A 15,485-nucleotide genomic window follows, 5' to 3' on the forward strand; every position below is an offset into this window, starting at 1 on the left:
CACCTGGGCTGAGATAAACTTGACGGGGCTGGGAAGGGGAAATCTCTCCTAAGCAGTACAGTGGCCACTTCAGCAGCACGAGATTTCATTTCTATTGTATTTACCTTAAACAGAAAAAATCCCCGCTAAGTCACCTACTGCAAAATAAAATATTGAAACTTGCTCACATACAGCCATTCAACTAACACATTTCACTACCAAAATGCATGGTTCAGTGCCAGAATGTGTTCTTCTTCCTCCTAAAATACTTTAGAGCGCTTTCCTTCCCATTTGTCTATAGAAAGGTACCGATGATCTCACACACCTTTTTACAAGCAAAAATGAAACACCAAGTTTTAAGATACTCTACAGCCAAGTATAGTATCTACGCTTTTCAGTATGACAAAAAAATACCTTCGATCTTTGGTTGTCATGAGAACACAGCTGAAGCTACGCAGGGCTGCAGACCAGTGTAGGGAGGTTTGTTCTGTTACTAAATAGCCAACGATACCCTTGTGTCTGGTACCGCAAAAAGTCAGGAAAATTCCGAAATGCAATAATACCCCATAGAAAAGATTGCTAATTCACCTGCTGTAGAACTTCTGGGTTCTGCTGCATGAAATGAAGCAATCTCTGTCCATCCTGTGAAATCTCTCTACATCTCAGACTCTTCTTGCCTTCTTTAGCGAGGTGCTTGAAGAGGTAGGTGACAATGTAGTCTAAACTAGCACAACAGCTGGAGGACACAATTGTATCTGTGTAAAAAATGAAACAGTTTTGAAATTGTTTCCATAAAAGAATAATTAATAATGACATTTTATAGTACTTGGAGAGCTCAACTTTAATAATCTCTTTGACATTAGGCTGATCGATACATCGACAAGGCTATTTTTGATACATGAGTTGACTAGCTTTGAAGACTGCTTTTATTAACAGAGCGGAATTAAACCTTTGCTTTTGAATAACTGGATAGCTCCACATACTACAGATCTCTGAGCTCCGGTGAACTTAATTCATGCTGTATAAATGCAGCTGCCCCTCTGCAGGACACGGGTTGACAGTTTCACATTCAGAAGGCTCCAGATTCCTAGAAACCAACATTCTGTTTCGATCTGCTTACTGGAAAGGCAAGGTTAAATCAAAGAGAGCTGTTTTTGTTGTCCAGGTTTTCCTCAAGAACTATTTCACCATGTGTCTCTGCCCCAAACAGCTTACAATCGGTGTCAGGTGGCAAACACTGAAGGTAGTAAAAGACTGATCACAGAAGAGCCCATTAGTCATTTTGCTTAACAAGTAATAATTCAGGTAGGTTAAAGTACATTAAATATGGCTGGCAACAATGCAACAGCAGTGAATCCCAAATAATTCATAAATGCCCCCAAAACTGAAAGTCACGACAGCAAAGGAAGATACTATTGAAAAGCAGAGTCAAAAGCCACTTCATATCTTTACTTACTGTTTCGGTAAGTAAGGGAGATTAAAAGCTTAAACCTATTTGCAGAGTAAATATGTCTGTCTGATTTACGTAGGTTATTTTGTTGCTAGGTGTTGCCTGCTGTGCCCCTGCTGTGCGAGAGGATTCTGCTCACTTCCATGCCTCCGCACGATGGAATGGTGTGCTGGTCCTTGCTTCGCACGCACGCTCCTCCCGTCTTCCCCCTGAGAAATGGCGACCTTCCCCCTGCCCAGCTCTCTCCTGGCCCAACACCCATGTCCCTCCTGCACCCCAGGACCGGCGGCTGATGCTGACACGTACAGCTGTGCTGCTCCCAGCTCCGGCTCCAGCACCTGGCCAGAGCCACGCGATGAAACAACTGCCGGTTCCTCAGTTCCTCGCAACACCAGAACCAGTCGAAGCTCCTCAGGTACATGCGGTGGGCTAACCTGCTGGGTGTGAGGTTTAGCCCGAACCAACATCCTCCATCCTCCCCCGTTTCCAACATCAGGTCCAGATGAGTGGTGCATTTAAGATTCCATCCTGTTGCCACTGGCTTCAGCTAGAACTTGTCTAGGCCTTTTATAGTTCACAGTATTTAGTTTAGATGGGCCACTGGAGTAAGGGATGTGTGGGGGTTGCAAAAGGAATTAAACTGTTAAAATGCTCATTCTGAGGGAAAAGGGATTAGAAGGATCCAATTAAATGTACCTTGAATTCTTTAAACTATGCTAATTTGGAGGCCTGCCAACCTTGCAGTGTTCATTTAAACACATCCCTCCAGACACTGAAGTATTTTGATCTGTGTCTGTTTAACTCCTTAGGCTCTGTGCTGACACTATTAACCCTTCGCCATCTAAAAACTAATTGTACGTTGCTAAGAGTGTTTTGAAGTTAACACTGAACAAACATTTACAAGCAAAAAAGAAACAAGTGGTCTCCTAAGACTTGCTCTTCCAAAGCAACCAGCTGACTTAGCAGCAGGAGTTGAGAGCGATCTAATAGCTCACAGAAATGAGCTGCAGCATCCCAATGCTGCCTCCACCTCCACTGGACCACCGAGCTTCCTAGGACCGAATTAAACAGGGCAGGATGTTAAGACATGGTGCCGGAACAAAGCTGAGTTCAAAGTTATGAGTCTTGCCAAAGTAAAGAGTGCAGAATCTGGCACTCATCGTGTTCTCAACCAAAATAGTCCTGCATATAAACTAGAAATGCAATTCGTGGTGGAACTGAATCACCATCAATAACAACAAGCGAGAGATTTGAAAATACATATTTCATAGGAGGGCTCTGCTGTATTTCTAAACCAGTGCTTAACTCTATTTCTTTTTAAATTGAATAATACAAAGTAAATCACTATCATCAGTTTACAAAACAGCAGTAGTTTGCAACATGCTGATACTGTACAAGTAGATATTTTACATTCGACAGTAAGTGATTTTAGCAGGACAGCAGACAGGTCTATGCTATCATTTGCTCATGAGAATCTGATATGAGTGTTAAGAGCTACTTAAATTTGCCCATAACTATATATCAAATATGCTTCCTTATGCTCATTTTTCCTTTTGATTGCAAGGATATAACAGACAGGGAGTGTCAAGCAAACTCCCTTGAATGACTCTTCTGGGCGTGTGGAACCTTGTGCTGGAGCGGAATAGTGTTCTCACTAAATCTTAGCAAGACAAGCCAGCCAGCCAAATAAATGGAACAAACATGAGCAACAGGGAGCTACTAATTCTGGGCTATGGACAGAAGGAATGGGTGGAGAAGACAGAATAAAGATAGAATTATAAAAGAAACCGAGATAAAAGCTTGGGATAATCAGGAAAAACGCAGGCAACCACGTTTCTCACTTCTGGGCAACTCAGTTTCATCACCTCTGAACTAATCACTGGATCACAAAGCCAGCAGGCCGTTGTTATAGAAAATGCCAAAAGCAGCTTCCTGTGTGTCCGCATGGATCCAGCAACAGTTCAGCAGCTCTTGTCAAACAAAACCGAGCTCTCGACTTACACGATGGTGAGGCAGTTGCTGGTGGTGGGCAGGGGACAAGGATGGTGACTGGCACCAGTCACCAGCACATTCAACTAGCTCTTTTGTTTTTTTCTTTGCCAGTATGTGGTCATTCCGTGTTCTGGGGGCTAACTTTACATGCACTTTTTTAGTATCTGTGTGTTTTTGCCTGACATAGGCAACTCCCATCAGCTATTAGCTCAAGTAATTGGAAGTTGAGCATATGAGTTAGAATGGGTTATGTTATCTCAAAAAAGACAACAACCCCCCCGAACAACTGGAAGATGCCTTTTGGTCTCAACAGTATGACAACTGCATGCTGAAGAGGAATTATTTTTCAACAGTTTAATGACATTGCTGAATCTCTGCAAATTAAAAGATTGTTTTGTTTTAAATATGAAGGCAAGGAGAGGGAGTTAAGTGGCATTCTCCCTGTCCATCGGTTGCTTACAGTTCAATACTGGCATTATTTGCCTTTGAGACTAAACCTGGAAAGTAAATGGATTTAGCAATTTAACATCTAAATTAGGCAGCAAGACAGAAAAAATGTTTTACTTTTTCCTCAATGAATAGCATGCTATACTATTAATCATATGAGAATTAGAAAAGCTCTGCAGAGATTAGTGACAACATGCCAGGCAGACTACATTAAAAGGCTCTGATCCACTGAGTCAGCTGTGAAAAAGCCAGGTAAACACTTTAGAAGAGAACTATTGGAGTGTTTATTCTCGTAATAAAAGCTTAGATGAGGGCTTCCATTACAGCTGATTTACAGCTAGGCCCTTCAGAAGGAATACATATTCTTTCACAGTGTTTATAAAGCATGGAATCAAGCAAGGTATTTACTCAGCAAGAGAATGAACACTCCTCAGAAATAAGGATTTGGGGAATGTTTATCCTACAGCTGACAACGACGACAGTCTCAAAGGTTTCACATACGTAAAGGAAATAGAGAAAAAAGTCAGGTACTTTTTTCTGTGAAGCAGAAGTGATCTCCTGGTATTTAATTTTTAAAATAAAAAGACAGCTATTTCATTTTTATAAACATTTCTGAAAATGACTTGTATGTTCTAATCAGTTTAAAACACAATTCCCCCTCAGATGGCTTATAGCCCTGAGCCCTACTATTCTGAGATGTTCTTGTGGCACTGATACAATTCAGTGAAAAACGCAGTGCTTGGATCTACTTACCCATTTTCCAAGGGCAGAAGGATGTATGTGACCAAGTAACACATAGGACACTGATTTGTATTTTACTGACAACTGGTAACATCCCAAATCCCAAAATTTTAAAAGGGATAAAACATGTAGAAGAATGACTCTTAAGAAAATGGAGTGACAGGTAATGGGCTCTTGAGATGATTAAAAATAAACAAATTAACGTTAAGAGCTATACACTGACTGAAGAGTAGTTCATCTGGACATGTCGTTGTAAGAGTATGGAAAATTATTCAGTTCACCACAAAAATAAAACTTCTTGAACACAAATGAGGAACTTAATGGCTGAACATCAATTTCAATTCTTGATACACGCACCATTAAGAAACATGACATTAATGAAAAATAATCACTTCATCACTTCAATGTGAAAGGTAAAAAGAAGCATTTTTCAGCTGACTGATCACACAAAGGAAGTATTACTGTTAATGTGCAAGAGACATGCACAAAGATTAGGGCTGCATAGGCATTTGGACAGAATCAGGAGCTGTTGTGGAAAGCTAGAGAACACAAGTGCAAAATGTAGGGAAAATACCAGTAGGATCCTAAAGGTGGTGGCAGAAACCAAGTGGGAGCACCCTCCGGTCCAACCTCCTGCCCAAAACAGGGTCAACATCAGACAGGTTCCTCAGGACCGTGTCTGGGAGTATTTCCAAGGATGGAGATTCCATGTCCTCTCTGGGCAATATGGCAACAGCCAGGTCTTACTGACAGACAGATCTGGCAGGTCTCCAGGACTGAAAAGTACTTCAGTTTGGAGAAATCAAGAGTTAAACAAAAAAACTGAACATGAAAGTGAGCGTAAAAGCTTTTGATGGACTGCATCAAGCCTTCCATGAAGTCAGGTTCCTACAGACTTTGTCTTAGTCTCACATGTTTGTATTTTAAGGACATTGAGATGAACTGAAGGAGAGCATTGGCTAAGCAAATCTATGGGTTATGAAATACGAAAAAAGTAAGCTGTTAAAATTTTTGTTGATACTTTTCTCAGCAGAGTATCAGGAAACCCACAGAATAAAAGATTTCTAAGAAAACATCTCTGTTCCTAAAATTTTGTAATTCTTCATGACTAAACTCCCAGATACCTAAACCACAGAAGTTTAAAGCGAAGACTAGAAATACATGCTTTTTATACTCCTCCTCCCCGTCTTGAGAGATCAACACTTCTTGAGAGGGGAACATAAATACATGAAAACTGAAGCTTATATAGTATTTACATTTTCTTCTCTTGCTTTTACATGAATTCAAATTGGGTTTCAAAGAGGTGGTTAAAGTAAACCTTTTTGAATAAATTTTGAATTATCAAAATTAATATACCCAGTATCTCAAATGTTAGAGATGTGCTGGCTGGATTGGCAGCTGTCAGTCAAGCTAACGCTGAGTGCGATATATCACTGGCCAGCGAGCAACAGGCAGGCTCCCAGCAGAGCCAGCCCATCGGCGGTTGCCGTCCCACCACTGCAGGTGACAAAGCACTCAACATACCTGGGAGAAGATGGATTTCAGCATTATATAATAAAGGGACCTGAATGCTTCTTCACTGCTGTTGCTTAGCTATTCACTACCCATTTTCTCTCTATGAGTAGTTCCCCTCTTGCAGCAAAACCCGCTGAATGTGTCTAACACAGCAAATGCTTTGGGAGTGTTGGTGCATTCATGCATTCCTGTGGGGTGTGACTGACTCTTGGCGGTAATGAGAAACACCAGCTATTACAGAGTTACACTGAGGCACACCAATGTTTCATGTCCCTATTTTTTTTCCTTAATAACCTCCCTAATCAATAAGTATGACTGCAAGGTTTTGAACAGCTTCTCAGTCAAAACCTATATAAATGCACGGTATTCCTATGTGATCACAATGTAACTGCATGATTTATTTTTTCTTTCCCCAAATGCTCAGTCTCCTCCATATTCCAAATGCCTTCAGGCTACCAACTCTTCCCCCAACCCTGCCCAACTCCCAAGTTTTTGGACAGTCATGTGGTTAAAAAGCATAAATTAAACTGTGCAGGAGAATGAAATTAGCTACAATCTGACCACTGTATTTCTATTGTTACTCCAAGTATGCTTCTGTTGCACCAATCCTCCTCCAAAATATATTTGTGAAGCACTGAATAACTAGTTTCTTTTTTCTATGGATAGATACCTTCAAATTTCTTAAATCATATTACAGCTGTGCAGGACAAGCATTATTTATGCAACAGCTACATTGATCAAATAAAAACAAAACCCCACAGATTCCTATACACATATTAACATGCTTTACTTCTGAGTAACAAATGCATGAATTCTCAGTACAATCCTAGCTGAGGCACATTAATAATTTTAACAACTCTGGCGTGTAAGAAAAGACAATTTAAAAATATTATCTGTAAAACCCTACAGGTTAGATTGTTTAAAAGAACGTAGCTCCGTTAACCAAAATGGTCACATTCTTAAAATGTTCAAAAGAGAGCATCTTCCACTGTCTGTTGATACTAATTTTTTAAAGATACAAATAAATGTGCTTCTTTGAAACTCCTAGATAGCTAAGTATTTGTAATTCAGTATGTAATTCTAAGTGTAAGTAATTCTTACCTACTGCCGTAAGTCCTTCAGATATTGAGGTAAGAATATAGATTAAGATGTGAGGTTCTAAACTGGTAATGAAACTCATATGATCTTGGGTCAGACATTCCAAAAGCGGGTAATAAGACTGGCTTAGTTTTCGATATTGCTGAAAAAAAAAAAAGAGTACATATTCATGGAAAATACAGATATTACCACGGACTAACATTAACACATTAACAGATGATAGAAGAATGATCTTACGGGTTTTATGATGTGATGAATTCTAATTTAGCCATTAAATCAGAGTATTTATAGAGACAAAATATTTTCTTGTTTGCAGTAGATTTCAACTTATTTGCCATAGGATATGAACTCACTATTAGTTTAAACGAAGCTCAGGCTAATACAGTAACACTACCACGCTGTGACATTCTGCACAGCTACCAGTCTAGTAAAAGCAGTACAGCATTCTGTCCAGGGTGTCAGTTTGACGGGATTATAGCCTGTACCTTACCTTCTGCAGGAAAACTTACCAAGATTTATCACAGATTTCCCCAAATCATCTCAGATGGACTTTTTTTTGTGCTTAAGTGAGGTCCTGTAACTGGCTCTGTGCAGGCAGAGGCACTTGCTTGCACCCACTGGCCTGCTCAGCACCTTACTCTGAAGGACTCACTTTTAGGGCATTATTGCTGGGTGCCTAGGCACGTGCCAAACATGCACACTTCACTATACACCCAATATATTGATTTTAATTGAGAGCAACTTTTCAGTTCCAAGGACTTCCTTTACGTGGCAAGCATAAAACTGGATATTAACCATCTTCACCTATCCCAATTTTGTCCCTTCCTGCAAGAAAATGACAGTTCTGAACGAAAGCGTCATGAAGAAAATGTCACAGTTCAAATTTAGGCTGATACTGCGCAGGATCTGTTGTCTTCCCACAGAGAAATGGGAACATGGTGTACTTTAAAATTAAAGTTTTAAATTTTATGGGGAATACACAGTGACAATTTACAGATTGAAACTAATTGCAGAGTGGCTGAATATGCGAGGATGTTTTACAGTGCATGCAGGCAACCTAAATGGGTTTGCAAGTATAGGAAGGAAAAAAATTTGCATTTCTCTCTTTTACGACAAACCTAGTGAAAATACTGGAAAAGCTGTCGTTTCCGACGGCATTTCAGTCATACCTGTATTTTAGATGTCACTATATAAATAAATCCAAGTAATCGAACTGAAAACTGCATTTGAGATGTTCTAGATCCCTCTGTCTCATTATAACAATACAAAGCCTGTGGTGGTGTTACTTCATATTTCATGTAAAGACTCCCAAGATGAGTAATTGCTTACTAGCAAGTCACTGTGGGATACTGAAAGCAGCATTTTGACAAAGGCCTGAAGTACATTGTCAAAGTGGTTGTCCCCGTACAACTTGAAGACGCCAAAGCTGACATAATTTCCACATAAGGCAGATTTGAGTGCAGAGTAACAGATGGAAATGCCCTTGAGTTTCAACGGATAAACCTGATCTTTTGACAAAGTCCCAAGAGAGAGGATCTGATTACCTGTTTTCATAAAAAGAAAGAAAGAAAGAAAGAAACTTACATAAGCAGCTGCAAATCTAAAATATTTTGATGGCACTATCTAAACTTATTTTTTGCCTTTATTTTCATTACTATTCAGAAGAAAAATGGTTTCTGCATTTGATGTAAAAGTTCTGTTAAGCATGACTAAAGCTTAAAAGCCACTAAAGGAATTAGTATGCAAAATTTAAAATACAAGCTACGGAATTCCCGTCCCTGATGTACAGCCAGACCATGACTGGGTCTATTAGCATGAATTCCTTAATCTGAACAGCGTTGCAACACATGGTTTTATAGTTTCTCATGCTGCAGCAAAGCCTGGTTTTAATCCATTACCATGACGGTCTCTTGGGATGGTTGCTGATGTATACACATACTAAATATATCCCTCAGAAAACAAATACATCCATTACAAAAGCCTCTATTTTACCAGTCACAGATGGGAATGACTTTTTAATTAAACTCCATGTTTATAATGTAAAAATAACAGCTAACGGTAAATATTTGCTGTCGCTATTAACAGGCAATAGTGACTTTTGGATCCACTGTGCAGCGGTGCGGTAGATCCCGCTGCTATCCTCTGTACAAATCTAATTATTCACGAGGCCTCATTACCAAGTTTTCTAAGTATCTTGTAATATTTTAATGCCCATCTTCACAGCACCCCAGAGTTAGTTTGTATTCATGACAGACTTTTTTTCTAGCCTCAAGTAATTAATGAAAGTGAGATGAAATAGTAGAACGAACACAGCAAAGATAAGTACTTCATTCACTTCTACCACCAAGTGGCCTCACTAGGTTGACCCCATCTGACGTTGACCTTGACAAGCTTGGCCTGCACAAAAACCAAGTGTCAGGTCTTCATTTTGTTACGACTCATCATTCTTGGTAATTTTAACTAGAGGAAAGTAACACAAACCTGTGCATTCTTAACAGTATTCCTACCAATAAAAGCACAAGAGTCTACAGACCAGATGCTCGGCTTGCTTGCTCCCTGTGTCTAGCCGATGACAACCTGGATTAAGGAGCAATGAGCTAATTGGACATTAACTATTCACAATCCCAAACATTGTCCGTTGAGAGAGGTTGTTACGACAACGCAGTTTTGTTCTTATAACAGGCAATTAAAAAATGCCACTAAAAACTTGCCCGATATGACACAGACCTCATAGATTGCATATTATTAATACATATTGAGGCCTAATATTAAACTGGATCCGTCTCTACATAGCTCTCCTTTCCACCCACGTAAATTTCCACCTGCAAATCACACACCTGCCTTCTTTTAATTCTTTCTCTTAATGCTACTGATTACTGACAATGAGGAATTTACATCATATAATTAGAACAATGAGGGGAAAAACCTTGTTTCTAAACACCCAACCCATCAAAGCATCACCCATGGGGTATCATTCAATGCAAAGAGGGAAAGGCCTAAGTTACAGTTTAAAACATTAATGTTGCTCACCACTTTTAGCAAGTACAAGGCAATTTATCCATCAAGTTGTAAAGGAAAAGCAGATTTTCAAAAAAAGACTGGGAGTATGATCAGGCATTGCTTAGAAGTGACCCGGGTCTGTAAGAAGCCAGAACGGCGTCACTAGAATTATGGAAGGGAGAAGAAGAATCAAACATTTAGCTAGGAAAGATGGTCACTTACATGAAAATCAAGTCCTCTTAATTAAATAAAAAATATTATTTTATGAATGAAGACACAAAATGGTTTTGATACTGTAAATGGTCATATGAGCACCTCTATTCCCTCAACGCTGCTGTAACTGGGGAGCACAGTGTAACTGGGGAAGGGGACAGCATCCCAGTGACTGCTACTGCGCAGAAATCAATCCCAAACAGTGTTAAATCTCTGCTATACTAAAAATGACCGGTATCCAAAAGATCCTCTTTGAAAAGTAACACACTGCAGAAAAAGTAGAATGTCTTCTAGTGTACCTGGATATTCAATTACTGTAATACTTTACATTACTGAGAAATTACATTTACATAAAATTAAACTCCATTTAGCTTCCTACAGTGCCCCATTTAAGATACCCCAGCCGGGTCATCTTCATTAGCATTAAACTTTTTGACAAGACTTAGTCTTGTTACTGAAAAGATCAGTGAATTTCAAATCTGTTGGAAAAAATAAAATGAAATACAAAATTCTGCCGGTCAGATGAAGTGGGAAGGCGCACACTGTTTTTGAAAGCCCCATGCAAACAGTATATAATTCTTAGGGCAAAACCAAGATAGAGAGGTAAGTGTGCTCTAAACTAACCTCATCTGGTCTTTGCCACGATTAAATTCCCTGCTGAAAATCTCTACTTTAATAACACAAACATGTATCTGGCTTCAGAAATAAGCAAAGACAAAGTTCTGGATCCAAGGAAGTAACAACCTGGAGTTCACAGCTGAGCTGTTTAAGCACAACATCGCACAACCCTTAGTCCTGGAAGCACTCAGTGTAATATGCAACAACAGATGGAAAGAGCTTAGTAGTTGTCAACAAGGCAATTATGTACTTAATATGGAAATTAATTGGAAGTCGATGGAAAAACAGGATGATGAGGAAAGAGGCTGGAAAAACCCTAGGAATCCCTTAGCCTAGGAACATGAATGCTAGGAGTTATCCACTAGTGCCGATCTTCTATCATTTTTATTACTTCACCAAAAAATCATGTCTAATTAAAACCTTCAATCCATTGATCGGCACGAAGCATTTACTATGGGAAGGCACGACCCCCGCCCCTCGCGCTGCCTCACCCTGGGCACCGCGGCAGGAGAGGAATCGGTACCTATCGCTTCTAATGAACACCGAGAAGAGTTTGGGTCTAGTGCAAGATTAAAAGCTGCCTTCTGCAAGTGGCCAGAGTCCACAGAGAACCGTTCTGTGTTCATGGACTCATTTTAAAAGGGCCTAAGAGTGAGAACAGCTGATTTCAAATTAGAGCAGAGGTGAAAGACCATGCGGTGCCTGTTACCAGCGCCCCAAGCCATCAGCCTATGATTCAAGGGATGCAGCGCCAGAACAAAGACCAGCGTTTTAGCATTAGTTATTGAAAAAAATATGAAGTACGGTGCTATGCCTGACTAGATAAAAAAAGAATGATCTACTTGTAACATTTAGCAGGAGCTTCAGGGGAATATTTTTACACACCATGGATACTACTGAACATAAACTAATTTACTGAGGTACTTGGAATCAGGTCAAGAACAACTCCTCAGCTACTGAGGATATGCTTACATTTATAATCCCTGTAGTGCAGGACCAAAACACAATTTTATCAACTCCTATTGTTAAAAGAAACAATTTAAAGACATTAAATCAACATAAAAGTGACCTTTGACATGCAGAATTAAAAAATTGTGTTTGAAATTCCTATCTTCTGTCAAAATGAAAACTCCACAGAGACTAATCAGTGAAGTTTCAGTGTACTACTGAGATACAAATCAAATAAAAAAAATCCAGCTTGCACCAATTTCTTCTTAATGCAGGAGAAATTGTATCACACTATCTTAAAATATACCGACTTTCAAAATTCTCAATTATTTCCTTTGATACAACTTTTTGCCCTGCATTTGACAGCAGTGTCACTTAAAAAGATTAAAAACTCGCTGCGCCTCAGAGGCGATACAAAATTTTGACAGGGGGAAGAACAAGATTTTAAAAGGTATTGGGTGAAACTGCTAGACAGGAAATAAGGGCTTGAATTTGGCTGACAATTTAAGCATTTCATTACTGAAAGCCTCCTTAGTACATAAACAAAGGGCCAGGAAGAAAAAAGCATGTGTATGCAGAGGGGGAATACAAAGCCAGCAAAAACACAAACTGGGATGCTCTGACTGAAGATAACATCACTGTGGCTCAGGATCCCACAGGCAATATGCACCAGAGCTCCTGGCACAGCTCATTCCCTCACTCCCTCCTAGATGCGGGAGCATGTCAGGACAGGCAGCTTCCCTTTCAGTTCTCCTCCTTAATTGCTTTTACAGTAGAAGCTGTAATACAAAAATGATTTCCTTATGGCTGAGTTTCATTTGAGCAAGGCTTGTTCTAGATTTCAGTCCAATAAGCGCAATGTGTAATACTACAACTAAATCACGTTTTAACATGTGTGAATTAGATGAAGATAAAAAAAAGACTTTGGTGAGATGAAACAAAGGTCGTGAAAATTTATCACGTTTATAGAGGAAAAAGTGTTTTTTGCCTCTTCCCCTTTCCTATTTTTATTATTCACCGCTGCCCCATAAAGATGGTTTTGAATGTATGCTTCCCAGGCACCCAGAATGTGAGGGCAGTATAGAGAAGTGGCCATATATAGAAAACGCAAAGGAAAACATGAATCATAAAGATGGGAGCAAGCTTCACAACCTGGTTTCTTTAAAGCTTCCACAACAAAACCTGCATAAACCCTCTCAAATCAGCACAGCAAGCATGCATAGCGCCAAGGTAAATTTGCCAAAAGAAACTGATGAGGAAATCGGAGTCAGTAATGAAGAGCAGTATATTCTGGAACCGCTATCGCCAAAGAGAGGAGCGCAGACTGACGGCGAGCGCGACAGGCGAGCACTCCGCTTCAGCTGTGCTGCTGGTCAGAAATACCTGTTATACAGCCAGAATCTGCTTAACCAAAATTCTGAAGAACTGTTATCTTATGAAGTTGCTGACACTGAATGGATTACCACACTAAGTTTTGAAATACACGTTCTGGAAGCAATTTAAAGCTCATTAGAAATAATTGGGTCTGGCTACTGGAAAATGTGGTAAAATTTAATCCACATCCAAATGCTACCTGGGCTGTGAGAACAGGAAATTGTTTTGTGCTACTGTGGCTAACCTCATCGCTGACCTTCAGCAGTAACTGCTACAACAGCTGAAAGCTGAAGCAAAATTAAAAACTTACATCAAAGTATATCATGACAGAATGTAGATAAATAAAACCAGCATATTGAAAATATTATTTTTATGTCAGTCTACTATAATGAAAGGGAAGAGGTTTACTAAAATGTAAAGAAACCACAAAACAAAAATAGATGGTCCCAAGATGGGCTGCAACATCGTTCCGATACAACTGGGAGTTCAAAACCACATAGTAAGGAGACTTGTACATACAGGATTAAAAGTGAAATGTATTGGGAATGGCGGACTGGACTAGTCCAACTCCTTTCAGTTCTCTCCTCTCAGCTGTTTATTTTAAACCTCTCTCTGGCTCAGTCAGGCTGGCTCTAGCCATAATGGACGAGGCACAACACCCCTTGCCAAGCAGCTGCAGAGTCCTTACGAGGATAATTGACTAAGTGCATCCTGCGCCAGGCTTTACATCTTTTGAACATATAGCATTTGTAAAGACATCTTAGAATTGTCTTCAGCACTGTATCAGCATCAGTGATAAACAAGCAGAAGGACAGGGCACGCTAGTACTACCTTAATTGCAAAGCTGGATCTGTTAAGGGGAATTTAACTCTCACTGAAGCGCTAATTTTCAAAACTACAAAGAATTCACACTTTAAATTTTGTTCACAGACAACAGAAGATACTTAGCGTATCTTAAAAAGAGGTATTTTGGATTTTCTTCTGCTTTGCACTCAAACATGTGAAATCACTATATGCCTGTCTAGAGAAGAAAGGAGTGTACACTTTAGAATGGAAGAGATCTCAGCATCTGTACTTGCAAGTGCCCACATACACTCACAACCCAGTAACACAGTTCTACCCTTTCCTTCCCTCTTTTTTTTCTTTTTTTTAGCCCAAGCACAGACCTGACAGTACACCGAGGCAGTAAATGGAGGTACTGTTTGGACATAAATGGACATCACAAACTTTGGCAAAATTGAAGATGGAAAGGAAGCAACATGCTAGGTTACCAAATGTTTGTTTCAAAGTTATTCCCATGCAAACAGCAGCATAGGGTTTGCAGAAAACAAATCCACATATAAATTCTACATTATTTTCATCACCAGAAGATATCTGTGTGTTATCCAGAACTGTTTTGATCAGTGTAGTCCAGGCTTAGGAAAAACCAATGCTGTGTCAATAACCACCAGTGCACTGTGCTCTGATGTTGGTGAGTAGAAACACCTGCTGCCACCTTGCTTCAGTCACTAATTCCTTGTCTAAGTGTTAACAGGATGGACTTGTATTTCAGATCACATTTTTACATACCTATAGGTTTATATAGCAAGAAGACTCCCAGTGGACCTAAGTCATAGCTGGAAATTTTCGTGTTGAATTTGGTGTAGGTGAAGTTTCTGGAAGTAATGCTTTTAGTAGCATTTCCTGTATATTGTTACATGCGAGAGAGAAAAAGGAAAAATCCTGTTTGAAAACAAATTTAAATTTCACTTACCCATGGAAGTACAATACCATTAAGCCATATTTTCATTTATTGTTTGTATGTTACATTCTTCTAAGAAAGGGAAGTGACCAGGCTAGGCTACGCTGCCTGCAGGAGAGGGACCAGGTCTCCCTGGTGAGCTGCTGAGCCATGGGGAGGAAACTCCTATGGTCAAGGGCACGGTAAGGAGGAGAGGCGAGAGGTAACGAGCCTGGGGTTCAGACAGGCATTGCCAAGAGGAGCAAACACCACCAGGTCTGCAGGTGATGGAAAGAACTTGGTAGGGATGAGAGGAGGCTGGGCAGAGTTTATGGCAACCCACTTGGTCAGTGGAGTCACCGAAACAGAGACTGAAAGGAAGGATCTTCC

At 39.9% G+C, this 15,485-nt stretch overlaps 1 protein-coding gene across 1 annotated transcript in view; it reads right to left on the reverse strand.

Annotated features, from left to right (window-relative positions):
• The window catches only part of RANBP17 (RAN binding protein 17), a 163,598-nt gene that overhangs the window by 23,990 nt on the left and 124,123 nt on the right, over window positions 1-15,485 (reverse strand). The window contains exons 23-25 of the mRNA XM_080400008.1: window positions 8,552-8,766; window positions 7,226-7,364; window positions 568-734 (exon numbers count right to left, since the gene is read on the reverse strand). Of these exons, the coding sequence (XP_080256134.1) occupies window positions 568-734; window positions 7,226-7,364; window positions 8,552-8,766 (521 nt within the window). The remainder of the gene's footprint in view (window positions 1-567; window positions 735-7,225; window positions 7,365-8,551; window positions 8,767-15,485) is intronic.

This window comes from Falco punctatus, assembly GCF_963210335.1.
Source record: "Falco punctatus genome assembly, chromosome: 8".
Taxonomy (NCBI): domain Eukaryota; kingdom Metazoa; phylum Chordata; class Aves; order Falconiformes; family Falconidae; genus Falco; species Falco punctatus.